At 37.0% G+C, this 22,762-nt stretch overlaps 1 protein-coding gene across 5 annotated transcripts in view; it reads right to left on the minus strand.

Moving 5' to 3' along the window:
• LOC105497495 (diaphanous related formin 2) overlaps positions 1-22,762 on the minus strand; it is a 919,069-nt gene that overhangs the window by 482,372 nt on the left and 413,935 nt on the right. For all 5 annotated transcript variants that reach the window (XM_071089284.1, XM_071089283.1, XM_071089281.1 and 2 more), the window contains one exon: positions 12,728-12,967. In XM_071089284.1, coding sequence (XP_070945385.1) covers positions 12,728-12,967 — 240 coding nt within the window. The remainder of the gene's footprint in view (positions 1-12,727; positions 12,968-22,762) is intronic.

Genomic DNA, 22,762 nt, shown 5'->3' on the forward strand with positions numbered 1-22,762 from the left:
TCTGAATATTAAGATCCTTTCCCTAAATAGCCTCTGAAAAGCTTGTATTTCCTCATAGTAGGTTACTTGCATCCTGGAGTGATCCCTCATACTGACCAATAAATAACAAGTTTCTTCATTCTTATTTATCTGGACAATCTCAGGATATCCTCTGGGAAAAAGGAAATTATTTGACTTTTGTGACTAATTAGTGAATTGGGAGGGGTACAGACATACAATAGTTGTAAGTAGTACCATTATACTATTGTTTTTGAACAGGTTTTGATTTTATCCAAAAAATTTAAAATACTAATATTTAACTATATGTAGAAAGATGGTAGGAACTTGAGAAGCAGTTTTAAAGATACTCTTATCGTAGCATAAAAGGGAAGAGAGCATTCTGATAATTCAGATTTAAAATTCAAAAAAAAGAATAAAAGATAAGAAAATAATGAATGGCAAGGCTTTGTACTTGTCCCCATGACAGAAGGCAGGAAAAGCAAAACTGAAGACATTGTTTGGGGAAGAGAAGAAAAGTACATCTTGGAAATGGGGCTGGAATTGTTGTTTTTTCCTTCCTTTCCAAAGAAGTAGAGCAGCTTTACAGTATGGATATCATCTAACAGAGTATGTACTTTGTCTTGTGGTTAGTTAGCCAGTGTTTATGAGCAACATAATTTATTTTTCATGTGTGCTATTATATAAAATCCATTTGCCTGTCCCCACACACACTTCTCCCTGTCTCTTGCTTTAGCAGTACAATGTTCTATATCTGGCATCTAGCTCATAAGCTCCTCAAGGACTGGAGATGTACGTTTTACTTCTCTTTATCCCCGCGAAGCATCCAGCACAAGGTTCCACAGAGAGTAAAGGCTCAATAAATGTGGCCAACTTGCTGCACAAGTACTCACTAAAAAGTCGTTAAATGTGTATAAATAATTCTTGTATTCTCTAAAATTATCACAGAGCTTTATTTTAGTATCAACTGCTACTTTATAAACTTCCTTCCATGGACATGAGCTCTCCTTGTTAAGGCTGTGCAATGCCTTCACTAGGAAGGCTTCAATTGACAGGAAAATCAGTTTGTAAGATGACTGGTCAAACTTAGTCACGGTAGCCATGTTTTTGGAACAACAGTCTCATACAGGGTCAAAATCTCCTTCGAACAGAGCTTTTATAGAATAAAAAAGCCTTTGTTTTCAGACTTACTAATTATATTCACTAAATGCCATTCATGTTGTCAACCTTCCCCTACTGTGAGAATTACAAAATCAGACATAAGATTATACTCAGAAAACGACTACAGCAATTCACAGAATACTAAGCCAGCTGGGTTCATTTAAATCCTCTGTGGAAACAGTCTTCACAGTGAACTAAGTAAGACCTACAGCTAGTTCCATAAATCATCATTTTTTGTCTGCTCTGGTGCTGAAAATGTTTATTGCTGCTCCTGATATATGGGGTATTCATCAAGAACCAAAAAAAAATGTATTTTTGTAAACTAGAGAATTATTCGTCTCTGCCAGTTATACTATTCAACTGTTAACTGTATCTATTATTGTTTAGTCACAATGACTTCAACAAGTATAGTGGTGATACAACATTAATTTGATTACTTTTTTTGTATTACTGTATAAGGATAATGTTTTTTAAATGAAAGAAAATACAGATGCATTAATTTTCTTATTTCTTGAAAATGTATCTGTATTTAATGGGTCAAAAACTAAGCCACAGGTGAGTTCTCTACAGAAAACAAATTATACCCTTCATTACAGTTCTATACACAAATATATATGGTTGACTTTTTAACACTTATTATTGGAAGAAGATAAGGAATACAATTTGGCAACTCTTAGCTTGCATTTTTCAATGCTCTTTACAAGTCCGTCAACTGATGTATACAAAGGAACATTTAACTCAATCCTGTTTCTCTCTGATTATCCAATTATGAAAATCACCCCAACCCTTCTCACTCTTTCATTCTCTCTCTCTCACTCTGTGTCTCAATCTCTCTTTCTCTGTGTATCTCCCTGTCTCTCTTACTCAACACCCATATGCACACACACCCTTTTTGGCTTGATCTGGCTCTTATTTTATTTTCCTTGGTCCTTCCCCTAATACAAAACTTTCAAAAATTGAAATCTCTTCCATATCAAAAAGGTCATGTGTTTGCATAAGGGTGTATAATAACGAGACATTACTAGGACTCAAGGCAAGTATGTCCTATATATACACATATATACACCTCACAGTAAGTTATGTAGATATCTAGGAGGCAGACATAACTGCAACATATAAGTTAAAATCAGAGATAGCAGTATAGGCTTCACAAAATTAATAATCACAGGTAAAGGCAGGTTGTGTGTGTGTGTGTGTGTGTGTGTGTGTCTGTAATAGGTGACAGAAAATTTTAACATACATAAGAATAATAGAAAAAAAACCCATGAGTCTCCAAAGTAATGACAAGGAGCACTAATCAAGTCTGCATCAGACAAATTACATTTACAAACTATTGTTCTCTAGAGAATTTAATAAACTGAAAATTTTGGAGTATAATCAAGTTTTCACACAACCTATAGTATTGTAAATGTGATGATTTTGTCTAAACAGATGTAATCAAATTCTGAGAAAACAAACAAGTCTTCCATTTAAAGTACTAGCTAATTTGCAGCAATGAATGTAAATTAATGAATATTTCAACTTAGAGAAAAAAATCTTTAAATAAGCTCAAGGGACCTCTATATTTTAACAGGCAAGGAGGAGAATAAAGGTGTGAGTTAGTTTCTTTTACTAAGAGCTCAAGTTTTCAAAAAGATATTTTGAGACACATAAGCTTTTATAACTATAGCAATTTTTAACAGTACATCTATAAACTTTGTTAATTCCTATGCCTGACATGATCATATATTTTTCCCTTTGCTATAATTAGCTTACCACAAAGTTAGTGTTTTCTCTCATTTCAATTTCTTAATGTAGGCTACAGAGAACAAGAAAGATATAATGCATCTCCACATTAATATAAATCTAGAAGATGTATGACCATTTGGAAAAATGGAGGCTATCATTTTAGAAGATGGCACCTCATAAGACAGAGACACATATTACCTTCATTAAGTTTTCTTTGTACTTAAGTAGTCAATCTGTATGTGCACCACTATACTATATAGACAGATAAGGAGACCAGGTAGCTGACATGTTAGAAGTGGGAAAAAGCACTGACTTGCTAATTGAAGAACAATCTTCAAAGCACATAGTAGTGTATTCATAGGATTACAAAATCAAGGAGCCACGATAATCTGTTTCCAATTCTTAGAGGGCTGCATTTTAAAGAAGATAAACTCAAAAGGAGTGGCCTGTGTTTGGTTCAGATTTTAAATGGCAATGAAGGGCACTAGAGGTGAGGGCTTTGAACTGGATTTCTGAGCTGGTATCCAAGGATCTTGATTTAGTGGAGAATCAGATGACTGAAGCAGTCTTCAACTATTACCATTTGCCTACGTGCACAAGTCCATATGCACAGATCAATGGCATGTGCATTAGAATACATAATGAATAACATACACCAATTAAAAGACCTTATGGAGAATTCTTTCCTGTAAAAAATTTAGTGTTCTATACGTTTAAATACTTCTAGACTTACTAACTTAAGTAGTATTAATGCTTGTCTTTTAAAAATTACATATTTTGGGCCGGGCGTAGTGGCTCACGCCTGTATTCCCAGCACTTTGGGAGGTCAAGGTGGGTGGATTGTGGATTGCCTGAGCTCCGGAGTTTGAGACCAGCCTGGGCAACATGGTGAAACCCCGTTTCTACTAAAATACAAAAAATTAGCCAAGCTTGGCGTCGAGGGCCTGTAGTCCCAGCTACTCATGAGGCTGAGGCAGGAGAATTGCTTGAACCTGGGAGGCGGAGGTTGCAGTGAGCCAAGATTGTGCCACTGCACTCTAGCCTGAGCAAGAGACCGAGACTCCATCTCCAAAAAAAAAAAAAAAAAGACATATTTTGGTGTATTAATTTACCTGAAAAAGTGTAGGAAACAAAAACCCATGACACAATTATAAAAACTGAATCCAGAATGTCACCACTGACATAGTATCACAACAGTGTAACATTCATCTTTAAGCACAAGAAACTATTCAGTGGTCCTCAATAATGAGAGCCCAGTAAGCACAGTACAATAAAACACAATGGACTTAAATAAAGGTCAACCATCACATAAGCTGAACAAAGGAAACTATTTAAAATTAAGAATGATATTCTGTTCTTGTGTCACTCTATGGTGCTTAGTTATTTCAGAGGTCTAAACTATAGTGAATATTCTTGCTTCAATGTAATATAATGAGGCACAGACAAACCCTTAAATTGAAATGTTTGTATCCACTGGTCATGAATTATGAACAAATGGTACAGCATGTCACTATATTATATGATGACATTTTAAAATGCAAAGTACCAAGAATATGTTCCTTTGCATTTGGCGTAGCATAGAATCTTATATCACTGATTAGCAACCAGTGACTTGGAGAGATCACCAAATGCAAACTCTTTCCCGCAAATATCCCCACAGAGGAAAGTTTAAAGGACCCCCAAGGAGAAAAAGAAAAGTTTGGAAGTAGGGCCTAACATTTCATCCCACTCCATACATGATCAAGAGTCTAACCTTCCTGGCCGGGCGCGGTGGCTCACGCCTGTAATCCCAGCACTTTGGGAGGCTGAGGCGGGCGGATCACAAGGTCAGGAGATCGAGACCACGGTGATACCCTGTCTCTACTAAAAATACAAAAAATTAGCCGGGCGCGGTGGCGGACGCCTGTAGTCCCAGCTACTCAGGAGGCTGAGGCAGGAGAATGGCATGAACCCGGGAGGCAGAGCTTGCAGTGAGCCGAGATCTGGCCACTGCACTCCAGCCTGGGCGACAGAGCAAGACTCCATCTCAAAAAAAAAAAAAAAAAAAAAAAAAGAGTCTAATCTTCCCTTTCACAGAATTTTTTTCAAGACAAATTATAACCCACAAAGTCATTTTCTTCTCAGCAAATTATCAATCACATCTCCCTCAAATTCAATTAATGCTAAATATTGTCTGATAGGAAAAAGTATATTTCAGTGAAGCAAAAGAGTCAATGAAAATTCTAAAAATAGCATGATCCACTGAAATCATTTGTTTGAGTCCCAGGAAAAGTTGGATCCTAACTCTGCCTTCATCACTGAGTGATCTTGGTTAAAGCCATCTCTCTGGAGAGCAGATCCTCATTTGTAAAATATTGAGAACAGCAGTCAACCTTGCCTACACAAAACTAATATACTCTGACAGTCTATACAAAACCAAGGGATAGCTCCATAATTATTCAAATTATTAGATGCCATTTTATTATAAATATATAGGCTCTGCTGCTTGGATACATTAAAATCTATTACAAGATGAGAAACTTCCTAATAATAGGCCTACAGTTACACCAAATTGAATTAAAATAAAAATGATAGATTCTAAGTTTCATGCCAGAGAGCCAAGAAAACTCACATGAGGTTTTCCCCATTTTCAGAACACTATAAGTGCCAGAGTTGGTTCTATAATGCTTCCTTGGAATGAGTCAACTATAACTAAACATTGTTACAATGCAATAAGAGGCAGGGTGCCACACAATTTTGTAAATAGAAAACCTTTATGTAAGCCCCAACTTGGACCTTTACTAGCTTTTGAATCTTGGACAAATTACATAACCTCACTGGGCTTTAGTTTTCTAATTTGCAAAATGGGGTTAATAACACTTAACTTCCCTGAATCACAAGGAAAACACCTTATAAACTATAAAAATACAGGCAACCAAATGCATGGACTGTTGACCAGGATTTACTGATTGTTGCTAAGTTCCCTTTCGATACATCCAATAGTGGTTATTTTCTAAAATATCTTTGGTTTCAAATTAAGAGTCCCATATTTATTTAATAACCCATATTTAATAATGAGTTGCTGATTTACATTTACAGCAAACAACACATTTTTATGTCTTTACAAATAAAACATAAAAAATCTTACAGTTACATATTCAACAGTTTTGCTGGCAAAAATATGCCCTTTATATCTGTGAGGAACAAAATGTTCTCACTTAAAAAACAAGTTAACACATGTTGAGTATTAATAACAAATCCTCTATTTAATCAAATTGTCTGACTTTCAATCTGTAGTAATATATTGAGAGCTTCACATGTAATAGACACTGGAGATATAATGCAGAATAAAATATACATCCAAATTTGATGAGTTCTGAGTCTTGTGAAGGACAAAGGGGAAGAAAACAGCAAATTAAATGCCAAGTGAAGACATGGTGAAAAGGTGGCCATATGGTAAACCAAGGAGAGAGACCTCACCAGAAACCAACCCTGCTGGCATCTTGATCTTAGGCTTTCAGTCTCCATAACTGTGAAAAAATAAATTTCTCCTCTTTAAGCCACTCAGCCTATGGTTTCTGTTATGTCAGTCCAAGCTGAACAATACACTGACTAAAGTATTTTCCTTTTCCAAGCATCAGTTTTCTCACTTGTGGACTGAAGAGGTTAGACTAGATGTATTCATCTGCTGACATTCTGAGTTTATATGGACACAATCCACATTATTTTAGCTAGAAATGATTAGACACTGTGAAACTTTGTGTGTACTTACGTATGACTTTTTCCTAAGGTCTTTTGTAGATTTTTTTGTGTGTGTGGATTACAGATTTCCAAATTTTACTGCCATAGACAGCAGTCGCTTTTCTTTACAAAGCATATTTTCTGGGGTAATTTTCTATTTCACAATAAAGTTGAACCTATTTTACTTTCCTTCTTACAACTTCTATGGGGAAGATGGATGGAGATGGATGTTTCCTTTGTATAGTTGGTATGATACTCTGTCACTAATACCATGTAATGGTCTCTAGATGAGGCTTTACACGTCATAGATACTCTAGATCATGGGTGTCCAATCTTTTGGCTTCCCTGGGCCACATTAGAAGAAGGAGAACTGTCTTGGGCTACATATAATATATACTATCACTAATGATAGCTGATGATCTAAAACAAACATCACAAAAAAATCTCATGTTTTAAGAAAGTTTATGAATTTGTGGGAGGATCATGGCAGACAGGAGGCAGGACTAGATTGCAGCTCCGACTCGGATGGACAGAGAAGCGTGAGGAGGCTTGCATCGTGAATTTTAGCTCCAGAACGACTGCAGGGATAAACCAGGAATCCCAAGAGGACCCACAGACTCTCTGAAGGAAGGGGACTGCTGCTGCAGGACCCAAATACTGTGAGTGCCCAAACTGCAGAAGTGGGAAAGGGAGATCCTCAGCCACCGAACACACACCCCTACTGGGGAACCTGAAGGTCTAGTTTGAGGGAGAAGTTTCCAGCCTCACCTAGAGCTGAGTCAATTTAGAGAGCCAAGCAAAATATAGGGGTAGAGGAAGCAGCGGGAAAGGCCCTGGGAGTTCACTGGGTCCCCAAGCAGGCTATTCCTGCCTGGCACCATAGGGATCCGTCCAGAGGGTGACCAGAGGCACAGGGGAAAAAGCCACAAGGAGAAGAAAGTCTCCAGCTGAACTTTGTAACAACTTGAAGTGGTCAAGAAGCCTCCTGGCCAGAACTCAGTGGAGGGCATGAATCCGCTGTGTAGACTCTACAGGCAGTGGAAGAACTAAAGCCCTTTTCTTTCACAGCTCGGAGGTGGGTAGCCTGGGGCAAGTTCTCAGTCCTGTTTGCCCACTGCCTGGAAACAGACTCGGTGCTGTTAGTGGGGGCATGGTGGGAGTGAGGCCAGCCCTTTGGATTGCATGGGAGCTGGGTGAGGCCTGTGACTGCCGGCTTTCCCTCACTTCCCTGACAACCTGCCTGACTCAGCAGAGGCAGCCATAATCCATGTAGGTACACAACTCCATTGACCTGGGAATCTCACACCCATTCCCTACAGCAGCCACAACAAGACCCACCCAAGAAGAGTCTGAGGTCAGACACGTCTAAACCTACCCCACCTGATGGCCCTTCCCTACCCACGCTGGTAGCTGAAGACAAAGGGGACATACTCTTGGGAGTTCTAGGGCCCTGCCCACCGCCAGTTCCTCTCCATACTACCACAGCTGATGCTGTATGGAAATCACCACCTCCCGGCAGGAGGCCAACCAGCACAAAAATAGAACATTAAACCACCAAAGCTAAGAACCCTCACAGAGTCCATTTCACCCCGCTGCCACCTCCACCGGAACAGGTGCTGGTATCTACAGCTGAGAGACCCGCAGATGATTCACATCACAGGACTTTGTGCAGATAACCCCCAGTATCACCCCAGAGCCAGGTAGACTAGTTGGGTGCCTAGACCCAAAAGAGAGACAACCATCACTGCAGTTTGGCTCTCAGGAAGCCACATTCACAGGAAAAGGGGGAGAGTACCACATCAAGAGAACATCCCATGGGACAAAAGAATCTGAACAACAGCTTTCAGCCCTAGACATTCCCTCTGACAGAGCCTACCCAAATGAGAAGGAACCAGAAAACCAACTCTGGTAATATGACAAAATAAGGCTCCTTAACACCCCCCAAAAATCACACTAGCTCACCAGCAATGGATCCAAACCAAGAAGAAATCCCTGATTTACCTGAAAAAGAATTCAGGATATTGGTTATTAAGCTAATCAGGGAGACACCAGAGAAAGGTGAAGCCCAATGCAAGGAAATAAAAAAAAAAAAAGACACAAGAAGTAAAGGGAGAAATATTCAAGAAATATTCAATCTCAAATTGAGATTCAGAGAAGCTAAGTGACTTAGTCATGAAAAATTGGCTAGTAATTGGCAAAGTGTAAGTTAAAACGTAGGTTCTAAGCCCACGATATTCTCCCCTTTTGTAAGGTTATGGATTCTTAATCCTACCTATTCTTCAAGATTCTTCTTTTTCAATTTACCAGCAGTTCCCAGTCACCAAAGATTCCTTCCTCCCCTGAACTCCTGCTAATATCAGTGGCCATTTATTTTTACCCTCACTGACAGTGTACCTTGTGACATTACATAATATTCCGTATGCGTATTTCCTGGCTACTCAACTGTACCATAAACTTCTTGAGGTTTCTGTGTATCTTCTCTATTGTTTGTAGACCTCTGATGAATAGATCATCTGTTTTATTTTGTATTTGTTTATAGCTGCCTGTGTATTTGTTTATAGCTGCCTGATATTCCTTTACCTGCTCCTAACATTTGGTATATCCCTATCTTTGGTAATAGCACCCTTTAGGGCATAACCAATCTTCCATGGCAGGTAGTTTTGGTAGCACTGTCAATCAAGGTTTTTTGCTCTCCCTTGAACAAGGGGTGTTCTTATAATCCACACCAGGCTCATTAGGCTCTCTTCATAATTTGAATTTGAATCAAACATAGGCAAAGGAGAAGGAAAATGGTTGGAGTTGATATATCACAAAGGCAACATCCTAAAAAGACTTTTCATTCAATCCTGCTACCTGAATTCTCAAAGCTGTCACAGTTGCTGTTCTTTTAAAGGCCAAGTAATTTAGTCTTTCCTCAGTTTCTGGCTGAGTTACTTCATATCTTTCCAGCAAGTTTCACTTTTTGCTTGAATCAGGCAGAGTCACGTTCCGATACTTACAAACAAAGATACTTATTTGATAAACCCACAAAGCTTCGTATAGAGGGAATGCTAAGTATTTTTAAATGTTTTGTCCTTATGCAGATTATATATGCTATTTCATACTGGAAAAAAAAAAAAAAAAAAGCAAACAAATGGCCTTGAGGTGTAGCATTTCTATTGGTTAGAATTTTAATAACCAACAGGCTAAGCTAACATTGGGAGCTCATCTTCATTGAAATGATTTTTATTATAGTTCAGCACACTGGTTTGGTGACTCACAAAGTGATAATTCACTGCTGCAAATTAACAAAGCATTTTGTGGTGAGGGTAGTAATTACAATAATGATACCCTTTAGTGTTGACATTTTGGTTAACCCATCTGTTTTCCTTTTCTTCCCAAATACCATAACAGCCAATTGTGACCATCTGAAATTTTTATATTACCTTACTACAAGATACATCTGATAAGTTTAACCACATTCCTCCTTTTTACCTAGTTGAATATTTTAACATACTCTATAGCTTCTTGTTAAAAGCACTGGATTAGTTTTAAAATCACTGAGAAATTATCATTAGAAAAATTTAGGATAGTAAATGGTATCATTTTTAAAGCATAATCAGTGTTCTATGAGGGAAATTCCCCCTGCTATTTTCTTTAAGAAGGCAATCACTAAGAAAAATCAACCAAGAAATCCTTCATAATACAACTGAAATTAAACAGCAATTCTAGCTAATTACACATCAGTAGTTACTTAATTCTATTTCAAACAGAATACAGACCTAAGCTAACTATTTCTATGTGCTTCAGAAAATTTCTGTCATTTTAGACATTTACATTTACTCACAATCCTTTGTATTCCAGGACTATCCTTTGAGTCCTAGACATTATGGGAATATCATGCATGTATATGATATTTCTCTTTCTAAATGACAAGTGTTTTCCTAGAAAATTTCCCAGAAGATAAAAATCTTACTGAAAAGTTGGAGGTGGAGTGGGGGACAGATTTTAAAACCTTCACTTCTTTCACTTTTGGAACACCTATTGCTACATGATAGTATTTCCCACAAGATTATTTTTTATTTTATTTGAAGTTGGCAAAAATCTTTGTGCTGAATCCTTTGAGCATACCTCTAGTGATAGATGTCAGATCAGTGCTGTGTAGAAGAACTTTTATTTGACAGGTAGATGACAGAAAGAAGCCTCTCTCCAAAATACAAGATGTAACTGTAAAATCCTTCAGTGAGATTAACGTAATCTTTTGTTCCTATGTATAAATGACTTACTCATTCTTGCTTCAAAGAAATTAGTTCATGTAATTAATTTGAATAGTGTGAAATTAAGACACTTATAAGGTACATATTTCTTCAAATTAGAATGGTTTAAAATATTTTTATATGAATTAAATGCAAAATAGGTATCTAATACAAATTTCTAATGATATTTTAACTTATACTCTTTTTATAATTGTCAAGCAAGAAGACTTTTAGATTTACTCACCGTGCATATAGCATATACTCTAGGCAAGTAGCACCATGGTAAAGAGATGACTCTATTAACATTGGGTATATGGTATACAATACAATGTTAACGTCCTAAATACTTTATTTTATCCTATAAATCTGGCATGATTTAGTACAGTTTATTACAAGCATTGCCTTATTCCCTCTGGCATTATGAAATGATTTTACATGTCCCCAAATATCACAAGAAGATGAGGGTAAAATGTTTTCTTCACAAAATCCAGCATTTCCAGATAATTTTCCCTATTTTCCTTCCTTGTTCTCTTTCCTTACAGCCCTCAAAAATATATCAGGATTAAACAGATATTCACAATTCTATTGTACATCCTATTACTATCTGTAAGTGTTATTCTTTATGTCTATTTGGGTTAGAACTCCCAAGATCAAATCATTTTTGATACCTATCAAAGTGCTAGTCCATGTATATGTAATGAACACCAATTTAATGCATGTATAGAAAAGAAAGTCATATCCATTGCTAGATTTGGGATTCTCATTATAATATACTTCAAGAACTAACCAAAGTTCTGCAATGTTTTCAGATGTGAGAGAAAAAAAGTGAAAGAATGGTGAGATGTCAAAGATAGATTGCTTGTTTTCAGATTTATTTTCGTCTCTAGCTTTCTTACAGGCCTTCACCTCAGAGTCTTTTCAGGCTTCTATAACAGACAGATCTTTTCCTTGAATAAGGTGGTTTGCTCTAGCCTAAAAATGGGATGTACAAGCACTTTTGGGCTTCTCTGTATCTTTGTTTGCTTTTCATAAGTCTCAAAAATGTTATTATTAAATGATCCAATCAAAACAAGTTGATTGTTATTCAATTTTCTTTTTTACCTCTTGAATGCACTAGATACCAGTGTACAATACTACTTGACATTGAAGAGTATCATTATCTTAGAGTAGAATAAGCAAACTATATTCAAAAATAAATTTCTGGCTATTTACCTCATTAAATTTAGCTTGTTAGATACTTTTTAGAAAGACATAAGTAATAATGTAAATGAAATACGATACTGCATCTATTTTATTTTATTTTATATTTTATTTTGTGAGACATAGTCTTGCTCTGTTGTCTAGGTTGGAGTACAGTGGCGTGATCTCGGCTCACTGCAACCCCTGCCTCCGGTGTTAAAGCGATTCTCCTGCCTCAGCCTCCGGAGTAGCTGGGATTACAGGTACCCGTCATCTCCCCTCACTAATTTTTGTATTTTTAGTAGAGATGGGGTTTCACCATGTTGGCCAAGCTGGTCTCGAACTCCTGACCTCAGGTTATCCGCCTGCCTCGGCCTCTCAAAGTGCTGGGATTACAGGTGTGAGCCACCGCACCTGGCCAATACTGCATCTACTTTATAAAAGTGGGGATTTTTTGTCTATAAACTTCAGTAAAATGTAATCAGCAAATGTTAAGTACTGTATTCAAAAGAATTTTCAAGTCTTTTAGATTTTACTAAGATTTTTAAAAATTATTTGTTTGAATTGAGATATAATTCGCATCCCAGAAAATTCGTCCTTTTTAAGCATACAATTTTGTGGTTTATGCATGATTGCTATTTGCAGTATCACCTTTCATAGACAGGAAGATTATTGTTGTAAATTAGCATTATAAAATGTCATCTTACCTTACAAAGGAAGTTGATCTTAAAACCCAAAGACTGGGCATTTCTTGAGCCTGAGTTCATGTAGTTTCCAACAAGAAGAACTAATTCTAAAAGTCTGTTAAAGCTTTCACTTTTCTTCAGTTCTTCACAGGCAAGAGTTACTGCTATGATGCTTGGTTTGATGTTGTTTACGTGTTCTTCAAATGTGAGTTTGAACAGGATACTACTGAGACGAGGCTGTAACATTTTCACGGAGCTCATCTGTAAGATAAGAAATACTCTATGAGAATATACATTTAATGCCTCTTATTTTATCTCTTTAGTGGGGATAATTTCATAGTCAACACTGTAACATCTCTGCATAAAGTGAATTTGCTCTGGGATTTTAAAAATATTTTTTGCTTTAAACATTCCAAAGAAATATTTTATCAAAGTTTAAAAAGCAGTTGGCTATACAGGTTTTTTAAAACTAAATCATCCTTATGGCATTAATAAAATATTATAGAAGCTGAACAGTTGCTATATGTTAATTGCATAATCATTAGCCATCAATAGCATTCAAACTGCCAACATCTGTCCCTGAGGTGAACTAGGAAAATTTATAAACATGAAATTGAGTTGAGTGAATAGTCGGGCCACAGATAAAAGATGTACATGATGACAGAAAATATAAGTGGAACATTTCCTAAGAAATTACCTATTACTATGCTGTTTGAAATCAGAAGACTAGCTCTGATTGAGCATTTAATAATTTTTAAACTTATGATTTCTATTCATAAAATATATTATTTATATACACTCTAAAGAATTCCTAAAGAATTTCACCTACTTGACAGATGCTGATGTTAAGTAATTAGATGATAGTAAAATCACATGAACTTACTTTTCAAGTACATTATGCAAGAATTCTATATTGGTTTTCTTCAATACAGTTCATCTTTGGTTTTAATTACTTGTTTCATAGCATTGGTGCACATTAAATATTCCAGTTGGTATAGTTACTATGATAATAATTGTTTTTAGTTTTTAATTTCCTATAGCTCCAAGTTACTCAACTAGTTTTCCTTCACAAAATGAATGCTGGGAGGGGAGATGGGAGAGAGGTAGACACACATGAACACACACAGACACATACATGCACACAGTGAAATTATTAATATTCCTAATTATATTTGTTTTTGTATGTATAGCCTACTTCCTTAAATACAAATGCCAAGTACAGATTAGACACCAAGACGTCTTCAGATAACATGAAGAGAATTTGACCACATAAACAAAAGTTTTTAAACCACAAAGTACCTTTCAAAAGCAGGAGATGAGCTGTTGGGCAGACCATATCTACTCTAATACAGAATCAAGACACAGTCCATTATTTTTCTTCTTCAAACTCGCCCGTTAACCATGAACATCTGCCTCTCCAAATATGAACGCTGCCTTCTACTAATCCTCCTATATGTTTTCATGCTTTTCACAGGCAGATATACAAAAGTATGATGGAATATCTACCTGTTACTATATTTTTGTAGGTCTCATCACTTATGACTTTTTTTTAATCTGGTCAAGGTATTATTATACAAATTATCCTGCTATTTCTTCAGTACTCACATGGCAAGTATAAAACACACCATCTATTCACAAAAAGCTTACAATATAGTCTGAAACTCAACATAAAACCTTGAAAACTATTGCTGGTGAAAAAGCCAGCACATGATTTTAGGTAGGTAAAAAGAAATTAAGTTCTGGAGGTGTTCACTGGAAGAAGAAAAAACTAAACTCTTAGGATTACAGTGTTTAATGAAGACGTCACAGTAGAGGAAATACACATGAAAAAATATATGTATAGGTGTGTGCATGCATATGTAAATTTAAGCACACATAGAACCGACACTAAAAGGAAAAAGTGGCCGGGCATGGTGGCTGAGGCCTCTAAACCCAACACTTCGGGAGGCAGAGGCAGGAGGATCACTTGAGGTTAGGAGTTTGAGACCAGCCTGGCCAACATGGTGAAGCCCTGTCTCTACTAAAAATACAAAAATTAGCATGGTGGTGGTGGCACAGTGCCTGTAATCCCAGCTACCCAGAAGGCTGAGGCAGGAGAATTGTTTCAGCCTGGTAGGTGGAGGTTGCAGTGAGCCAAGATTGTGCCACTGCACTCCAGCCTGGGCAACAGAGTGAGAGAGAAAGAAAGAGAGAAAGAGAGAAAGAGAGAAGAGAAGAAAAGAGAAGAGAAGAGAAAAGAAGAGAAGAGAAGAGAAAAGAGAAGAGAAGAAAAGAAAGAAGAGAGAGAGAGAATGGTGTGAGAAAAGGTTTATAGGCTAGATATATATATGATGTATATACCTAGGGGCAGAATTTGAAACAAAGTATCTAAAGAGTCCAAGTAAAGGCCACAGAAGTGGAAGCTAACCACATCAAAGTCTATGTCTCCATGAATTTGCAGGTCTCTTTGTGTATGTTTGTGTGGGAATCACTCTGAGTTTATATATTTTTCTGCCTTCATTTCTGCCTCTACCTCAGTCTCCAAATCCCTCCCCTACTTTATTTTTCCTTTCCTTTTACTGGTAACTGGCCATCACTAGCACTGAAGCATGCTTTCTATCATTTTCTGTTTAGGGAGTAGTTTTTAGTCTCCCTGGTGACTAAAAAAGCCATAGAGTTGCTTTGAGCAGCTGCTAGTGACCACACACTTGCTCTCCTGGTCATACTTTGCAGAGCTTATAGGGACCCTGTTCACCAAGGTGCCCTTGGTACCAGATGGACAAGGAACAAAACCCTTAGGCATATGTGGGCTTTTAGTCTTCTTCGGTTCCAATATCATGTGCCTTCAATCATATTCTTATCCTTTCCATGTTTTGTATTAGCCTACAATGTTTGGTCTACAAACTCAGAGAACATGGATTTGATCTTTTTATAAAAATATCAGTTCCAATTGAAATTACATAACCAAAGTATGCTTTGATAATGATAGTAACAATGAAAACAGCAATTAACACTTATTAAGTACTTTGTGCCAGACATTTTTCAACATTTGCTTTATATATTTATTAACTGATTTGATTATCATTATTTTCATTCCAAAGATGAGAAAAGTGAAACAAATAGTAAGTAACTTGCACAAAATCAAATTGTATGTTGGAAGCCTGAAGATTTGAATGCAGGCCTTTGGGCTACAGACTCCAGACTCTCAACCGCTACCCCACACTGCCTCTTGAGTCTTATTAGGAGAAGTAACTATGATTGGTTGAAGGAGAGATTAATGGCAGGGAGACCATCAGGAAGTTAGCAAAATGGTGCAAGAAACAGGTAATGAGGTAGCATGTTGACAGTAGGAAGATAAAGAAAACAATGGATATAAAAGATAGAATTAAGAATAAATGGGACTTAGTAACCGATCAGTTATAGCAGGAGAAAGTCAAAGATGGCTCCAAAGTTTGAAGTCTGTTGTGAGGCAGAACAATGTTGGCAATAATGAAGGTAGAAGGAGGTGCTAATTTGGTACAGTTTGTCACTTGGCTGTTTGCTTGTTTCAGGGAATGAGAGTAGATGGATTTGCTTTCCCTGATCTGCTGCTACTTAAATTCCAGTAAGCCAATCAGGGACTAAGGCAGTAAGGGCAGGTAGGTGTAGCTTAGTAGCAACTAAGTCAAGTGAGACTGAATTTAGAAACTGTCATGTGATCTGACTGTGTGAAAACAGTCTGCCTAATTTTCTGGCCTTACGTTTCCCCATCGTAAAGTGGGAGAAATTCCTGTAAAGCAGTCTTGTTTTGATGAAAAGAAGGGAGTCAAAATAAATGATCCATACGTTTACTTCCTTCTTTTTTAGGCTCTGCCTCTACAGCTGTGGGAAGGTAGAGTAAAAAGTGCTAGTTCCATAAAGGAAAAGTATTGCCTGGCTGCAACAAAAAATTTGTATTAGCATTTAAGTAAATTCAGTTGACCATCTTCTCAGACATCAAATAGGGCATCTTACTTCTAACAATGATGCTCTTATTTTCCCATTCAAGACTCCAAATCTTGAAGTGATATTCAAATCATAGTAAACACAATGTTATTTATAATAATACCAATCCTTACCAATATTTTAACCTGCAGAATTTCTGAGAGTTGTCCCTTATTTTCCATGCTCACCATATAAAAACTCATAATTTTATGTACTTCAAGCTTGGATTACTAACATAGACTAAATGTTCTCCTTGATCCCTCTCAAATCCTCTCAAAAATAGTAAAATGATACCTACATGATAGGGAAATAATAAAATTGCTTTCTTGACATGTTGAATTTTTGTTATTATTATGATATCTGCTAGGATTTGAAACTATAGTTCTAGGGGTTAGAAGTATTGGAGTTGGCAGATTTGGGAGTTATTTGAATAGATGCTATGGGAGGTAAGGTCATTGATGAGGAGACTGCATAGAGAAAAAAAAAAAGGAGAAAGGAGTCGTCAAAAGCTACATCTTGTGGAACACCTAGTACAGGGTCTTGAGTATATCAATATGTGCTGATTGATTTTTAAAGCACTACTTAGCTGACTAACCATTTTCCAGATCTTTTCCCAAGGACAATTGTCTATTCAACAAAATTAATAGCTGATAGTAATATTTTACTTCCACAAAATAATGTCTTCAGTTATAATGTCAAACCAGAATTGTTAGGGAATTAACTTTGTTGAACTGCTATTACTAGATATTAATCTATCATCAGTCAGCCTGCTTTTTGGAAGAAGTTGTATACCGTAAGGGGTTCAAAGTTGCCCTTTGATCTGGCAAAGATTCTCCATTGATTCATCTCCTACAACAAGGTTTGATACATGGCAGGTGATAAAGATGAAAAGTGATTTTAAAAATAAACCATCGTAAAATGAATGAATGAATGGCTTCATTTATATAAATAGGAAACACAACATTCAGTAAAATGCTGGGTCAAGAAGAGGATGCATAGTTTCAAGAGGTATAATAGCAGGCTGATGTGGGGAAAGATGAAGTACATGTAAGGTTATTCATTAGCTTCCAGGTAGGTCACCCCAACAATACTGCCAAGGCCCAATCTTAGCCCAAATTCAGAGCCCCATAGAGCTTTTTTTTTAAAGAACTGGATTTAGGAGAATTTTTTTTCTCTAAACCCAGGAAAGAAAGGGTAACAATTATCTGGATTCTCCAGACCCATACCGTAAGTTGCAGTAGGAGAAACAGGGACACTGTAGTTACACAAACGTAGGTTTGAGCCACACTTCTGTCACTTTACTTTTTTGAGAGAGGGTCTCACTCTGTCACCCAAGCTGGAGTGCTGTGGGGTGATCACAGCTCACTGCAACCTTGACTTCCTGGGGCTCAGGCGATCTTCCCACCTCAGCCTCCCAAGTAGCCAGGACTACAGGCACACACCACCATGCCCGGCTAAGTTTTGTATGTTTTTGCAGAGACAGGGTTGTGCCATGTTGCCCAGGCTGGTCTTGAACTCCTGGGGCTCAAGCGATCTGCCCACCTGGGCCTTCCAAAGTGCTGGGATTTCAGATGTAAGCGACCTCACTGGGCCTCACTTTCTAGTTGTATGACCTACTGCAAGTTACCTGGAGTTTCTAAGTATTTCCTCGTCATGAAAATGTATTCACTAAATCGTCTATACAGGATGCATTAGAACTTAAATGTGATACTATGTATATCGCTCCTGTCATAGTAACTGACACAATGTAAACACCGTAAAACAATAGTTATTGTCGTTATTACATTCTTTATTCATCCTCAGAAATTGTCAGTATGAAGGAACCGGGATCCTTCTCTGTTCTCCCAAACCCAATGGAAAGTTTCTCTTATTCAAAATTAAGAAATATATTTCCAGGGCTCAGTGAAGAACAGCTCTCATTATCCACTCTAAGTATCATGCTTTATTTAGCTATTTTTAATTCATAATATACATCTACCATTAGAAATGTTATTATTAAAATTGTATTATTACAAAATCAAGAGATGATGGAGGAGGCAAGCTATGCACGTACATCTCTTAACAAAAGCCACAAACCAGTACATTTTGATCATAACCACATAATTTTTGCAACCATAAGTGTGAATTTTTATGATCAGACCAATCAATGTACACTGATAGAAACAGCTGAAACTCCATCAGAGGATTGGGATATGTAAGGAGATGTCCTAGATAACTAAGCTTAGAAATAATAGGAAGCACTGAGCAACATCCTCAGCCACACATACAATTATTAAAAGGCTCATGTCTCATAAAGGCACTTGAGTGCACTTAAGCGATATAAGTAAATAAAATAAAAACTCTGCTGAAATGTGTGTTTGTATTTAGTTGTAGTCCCTCGCAGCATTTTAGTTGACTGGCATCCTTTGTTTTATAATTCATTCCTTGAAGTGCTGTGGGATGCTGACCAGGGTATTGTATTAGGTAGGGGATTTATTTGTGTTACGATGTACTTGTCTATCAAATCACATCAAGTGGCTCTCATTTCTTTAGCTGATCTTCACTATATTAAAAAAAAATAAAAGAAGTGCATTGACAGCTTTAGTGAGAGCAACTACAAGTGGGTTATTTCCCCAAAGAGTTAGATACAGTTTTGTTTATATAATTTGAATTTTACACACTTTAGTACCTACGCAGCTCATGAATATTGATCTACTACCCAACTAACCTACGAATCCTCCGAGAAAGGAAAAGAGCACAAATGTAAAAATCATGTGTGAAGGAAAAGGAGATGGCCACATGGTACTCCTATAGTCAGGTGTGGCCTTTAGGGTTATTTCTGTCATCTTTCCTTTTCACTTCTAAGACATATTCCATTAACGCCTATCATATGGGAGCAAAACTGATCCCCCAGTCTCTTCAAAACATAATGTTAAGAATTCATTAGAATTAACAGATATATTTGTAACAAATACATATTTGCTACAAGGTATTTTTTCCAAATAGTTACTCTTTTGATCTACTGTCCATTGAATATACAGAATCATTTTGTATCTGTGACTATAACAAAAAGAATGATCATGAAACCACATTAAAGGAGAACAGACTTAAGTTTCATAGAAGGCAGAACTGCCTACGGAAATGAGATTCAGAGTCAATACTGTCCAGATTTCTGCCTGGAATTGTGGAAATAAGGCAGGGGCATTTATGACACCTATAAAGTAAATACTTCTATCTTCTTTTAGACAATGACCTCCTCCAGGGCAGAACCTCTCCTACTTATACTTATACTCATTCTAATACTTTCTGTAGCAAATCCAGTACCTAGCCTGGACAAAATAACCAATACAAGTGTACCAACTATATGGAGTCAATGCCAAATGTTTGTATATTAGATGTCATGAGAGAAAAGGGTCATACTTAATCTGTGAATTGAAGCCTTGAAAAACTGAGTGTTGAAAACTGATTCTACATCAGAAAAATAATGATGTACTGGTAGCGAATATTTCCCCAAAGATAAAAATATGTGGATATGTGGAATTACCCATCAACAACCCTCTACTTGTCTTTAGAACAGAATACAATAACATTGTGTGCCCCAAAAGGCACTATAAACTCGAAGAATCACACTAAAAAGTTAGGCAAGAATTTTAAAACACCTTTCTGAAAACATGTTTCAGGCCAAGAACGCCATCAACATTTCTCTTTTTTTTTTTTTTTTAAATGGAGTCTCGCTCTGTCATCCAGGTTGGAGTACAATGGCACGATCTGGGCTCACTGCAACCTCCGCCTCTTGAGTTCAAATGATTCTCCTGCCTCAGCCTCCTGAGTAGCTGGAATTACAGGCACCCGCCACCATGCCCGGCTAATTTTTGTATTTTTAGTAGAGACAGGGTTTCACCATGTTGGTAAGGCGGGTCTCGAACTCCTGACCTCGTGATCCACCCACCTCAGCCTCCCAAAGTGTTGGGATTACAGGTGTGAGCCACCGTGCCTGGCCACAGTCATCAAAATTTCTGTGGTGGTGTTAGGAATTAGTGATATGTGGGTGGAAAAAATGAAAGGGTTAACTTTTGAGTTTTTAAAAATTTAATGAAAACCAATCAATAGCAAAATTAACTGACATCTACTGACCTAATTTGAATATTCAATTTTCAGGTGGTTTTATTTTACCTTATTTTATTGCAAAAGCTGATGGAAATAAGAAATTCTGTCACAAAAAAATTGATTATTATGAGAAGTTAATAAGAGGGATAAGAATATAAATACATGTACTTGAGAATGAGTCATGGTGAGTTTTCTTTTACCTGATCTCAAAATTGTTAAACCAGCTTTTTCTCAGATAAAATGAATATACATCTGGAAGTAAGAGCTAGCAATAATATTTACAAAAGTGATGAAAATAGAAACAATCAGGGCATTACATATCGAAACACTTAATACTCTGAATGCAGGCATATAAAATAAAGAAAAATGAAATTTTCACACTGAATATGCAAAAGTGAAAAATGATTTGATATTAATGGAACAGAGGACTTACAATTTTCTATCCAAACTAATTGCCTTTGATGATATGTGGAAGGAAAAAAAAGCTTTTAAGAATTTTCTTTTCACCTGGTTAAGCTATCTTTATAGCTCATAAGCCCTTATGAGGCTTTAAAAAAATTAAAAAGCACAGTAAATTTACAGCTGTACTTCCAACTATATGCATAAATCCTCTCCTCCCAACTTCATATATTTGTCCAAAAAAATTTAAATGTGCTGTCAGCAGTATCACATAATCTGTGCTTTCTATTATGAAGATTTCTACGCCCAAGCCAATTTCAACATTTTTTGTTAGATTATAGCTTTAGAATGTTTTTAATTGAAAAATATGTGTAATTTTGAAGTCAGAAAAACAAAGTACCGATTACTAAGAGAACTAATTATTGCTTTCTTTTCCTCAGAAGATGTGTTAGTTTAATAGATACACACAGTATGGGTCTCCATCCCCTGTGCAAGACAAGTGGGAACTTCCATAGCTCTGAGGTTTGAGAACAGCTGAGCTGCAAAGACACTCAGAAGAGTCTAAAAGCTCCTGCTGAGGGTTCTAACTGCCAGAGCTTTCAAAAATCTGTGCTTTTTTTCCCAGTAAAGGTACAGCACATAATTACAGTGATGTACCAAATTCAATTCTGTGGGAGGCAGGTTGGAGGACAAGTCAATGGGAAGCTATGCAGCCAATCTACCCCTAAACAAGATTATTGATCACAGAGTATGTGGGAGCGAGCATATCCCCCTTACCAGAATCTGTCTCTAGACAGAGGAAAAGTCTCTGGGTTTTTCTATTTTTTTTTTTTTCCTCTTTTTTCCAACTGGTTGCACATGATTATAAGCAAACCTAATGATGTGGCTGCTAAAAATACCCAAAGGTTAGAGAAAGCTTAGTAGCCCAGTTACTGCCTTAGATAAGTTTCTTTCTTTCACAATTTCCCCCAGTTTTGTCAATTTTATTGTGTTTTTTTGTTGTTGGTTTTTGTTCCTGAGACAGGTTCTGGTTCTGTTGCCCAAGCTGGAGTGCAGTGGTGCAATCTCGGCTCACTGTAACTTCTGCCTCCCGAGCTCAAACGATTCTCCCACCTCAGCCTCCCAAGTAGCTGGACTATAAGCACACAGCACCATGCTTGGCTAATTTCTGTATTTTTTGTAGAGACGGGGTTTTGCCATGTTGGCCAGGCGGGTCTCGAATTCCTGGGCTCAAGCGATTTGCCTGCATTGGCCTCCCAAAGTACTGGGATTGAGATGTGAGCCACCTCGATCAGCCAATTTGTTAATTATTCATTATCATTATTTTAATGAATATTGCAAGAGTAATCTAATTTCTGGCATATTTATACCCCTGACTGATGAGAGTTTGTGTCTATGATCTAAGAAGTTATATAATCATGGAAACACTATAGGGTACTACACAGGGTTAGAGTATTAAAATCAGGAAATAAGGCCAGGTATGGTGGCACACAGCTATAATCCCAGTGCTTTGGGAGGCTGAAGCAGGAGGACTGCTAGAGGCCAGGAGTTCAACACCAGCCTGGGCAACACAGCAGGACTCCATGTGTACAGAAAATTTTTTAAAGAAATTAGCCAGGTATGGTGGAA

Source organism: Macaca nemestrina, chromosome X (assembly GCF_043159975.1).
Source record: "Macaca nemestrina isolate mMacNem1 chromosome X, mMacNem.hap1, whole genome shotgun sequence".
Taxonomy (NCBI): Eukaryota; Metazoa; Chordata; class Mammalia; order Primates; family Cercopithecidae; genus Macaca; species Macaca nemestrina.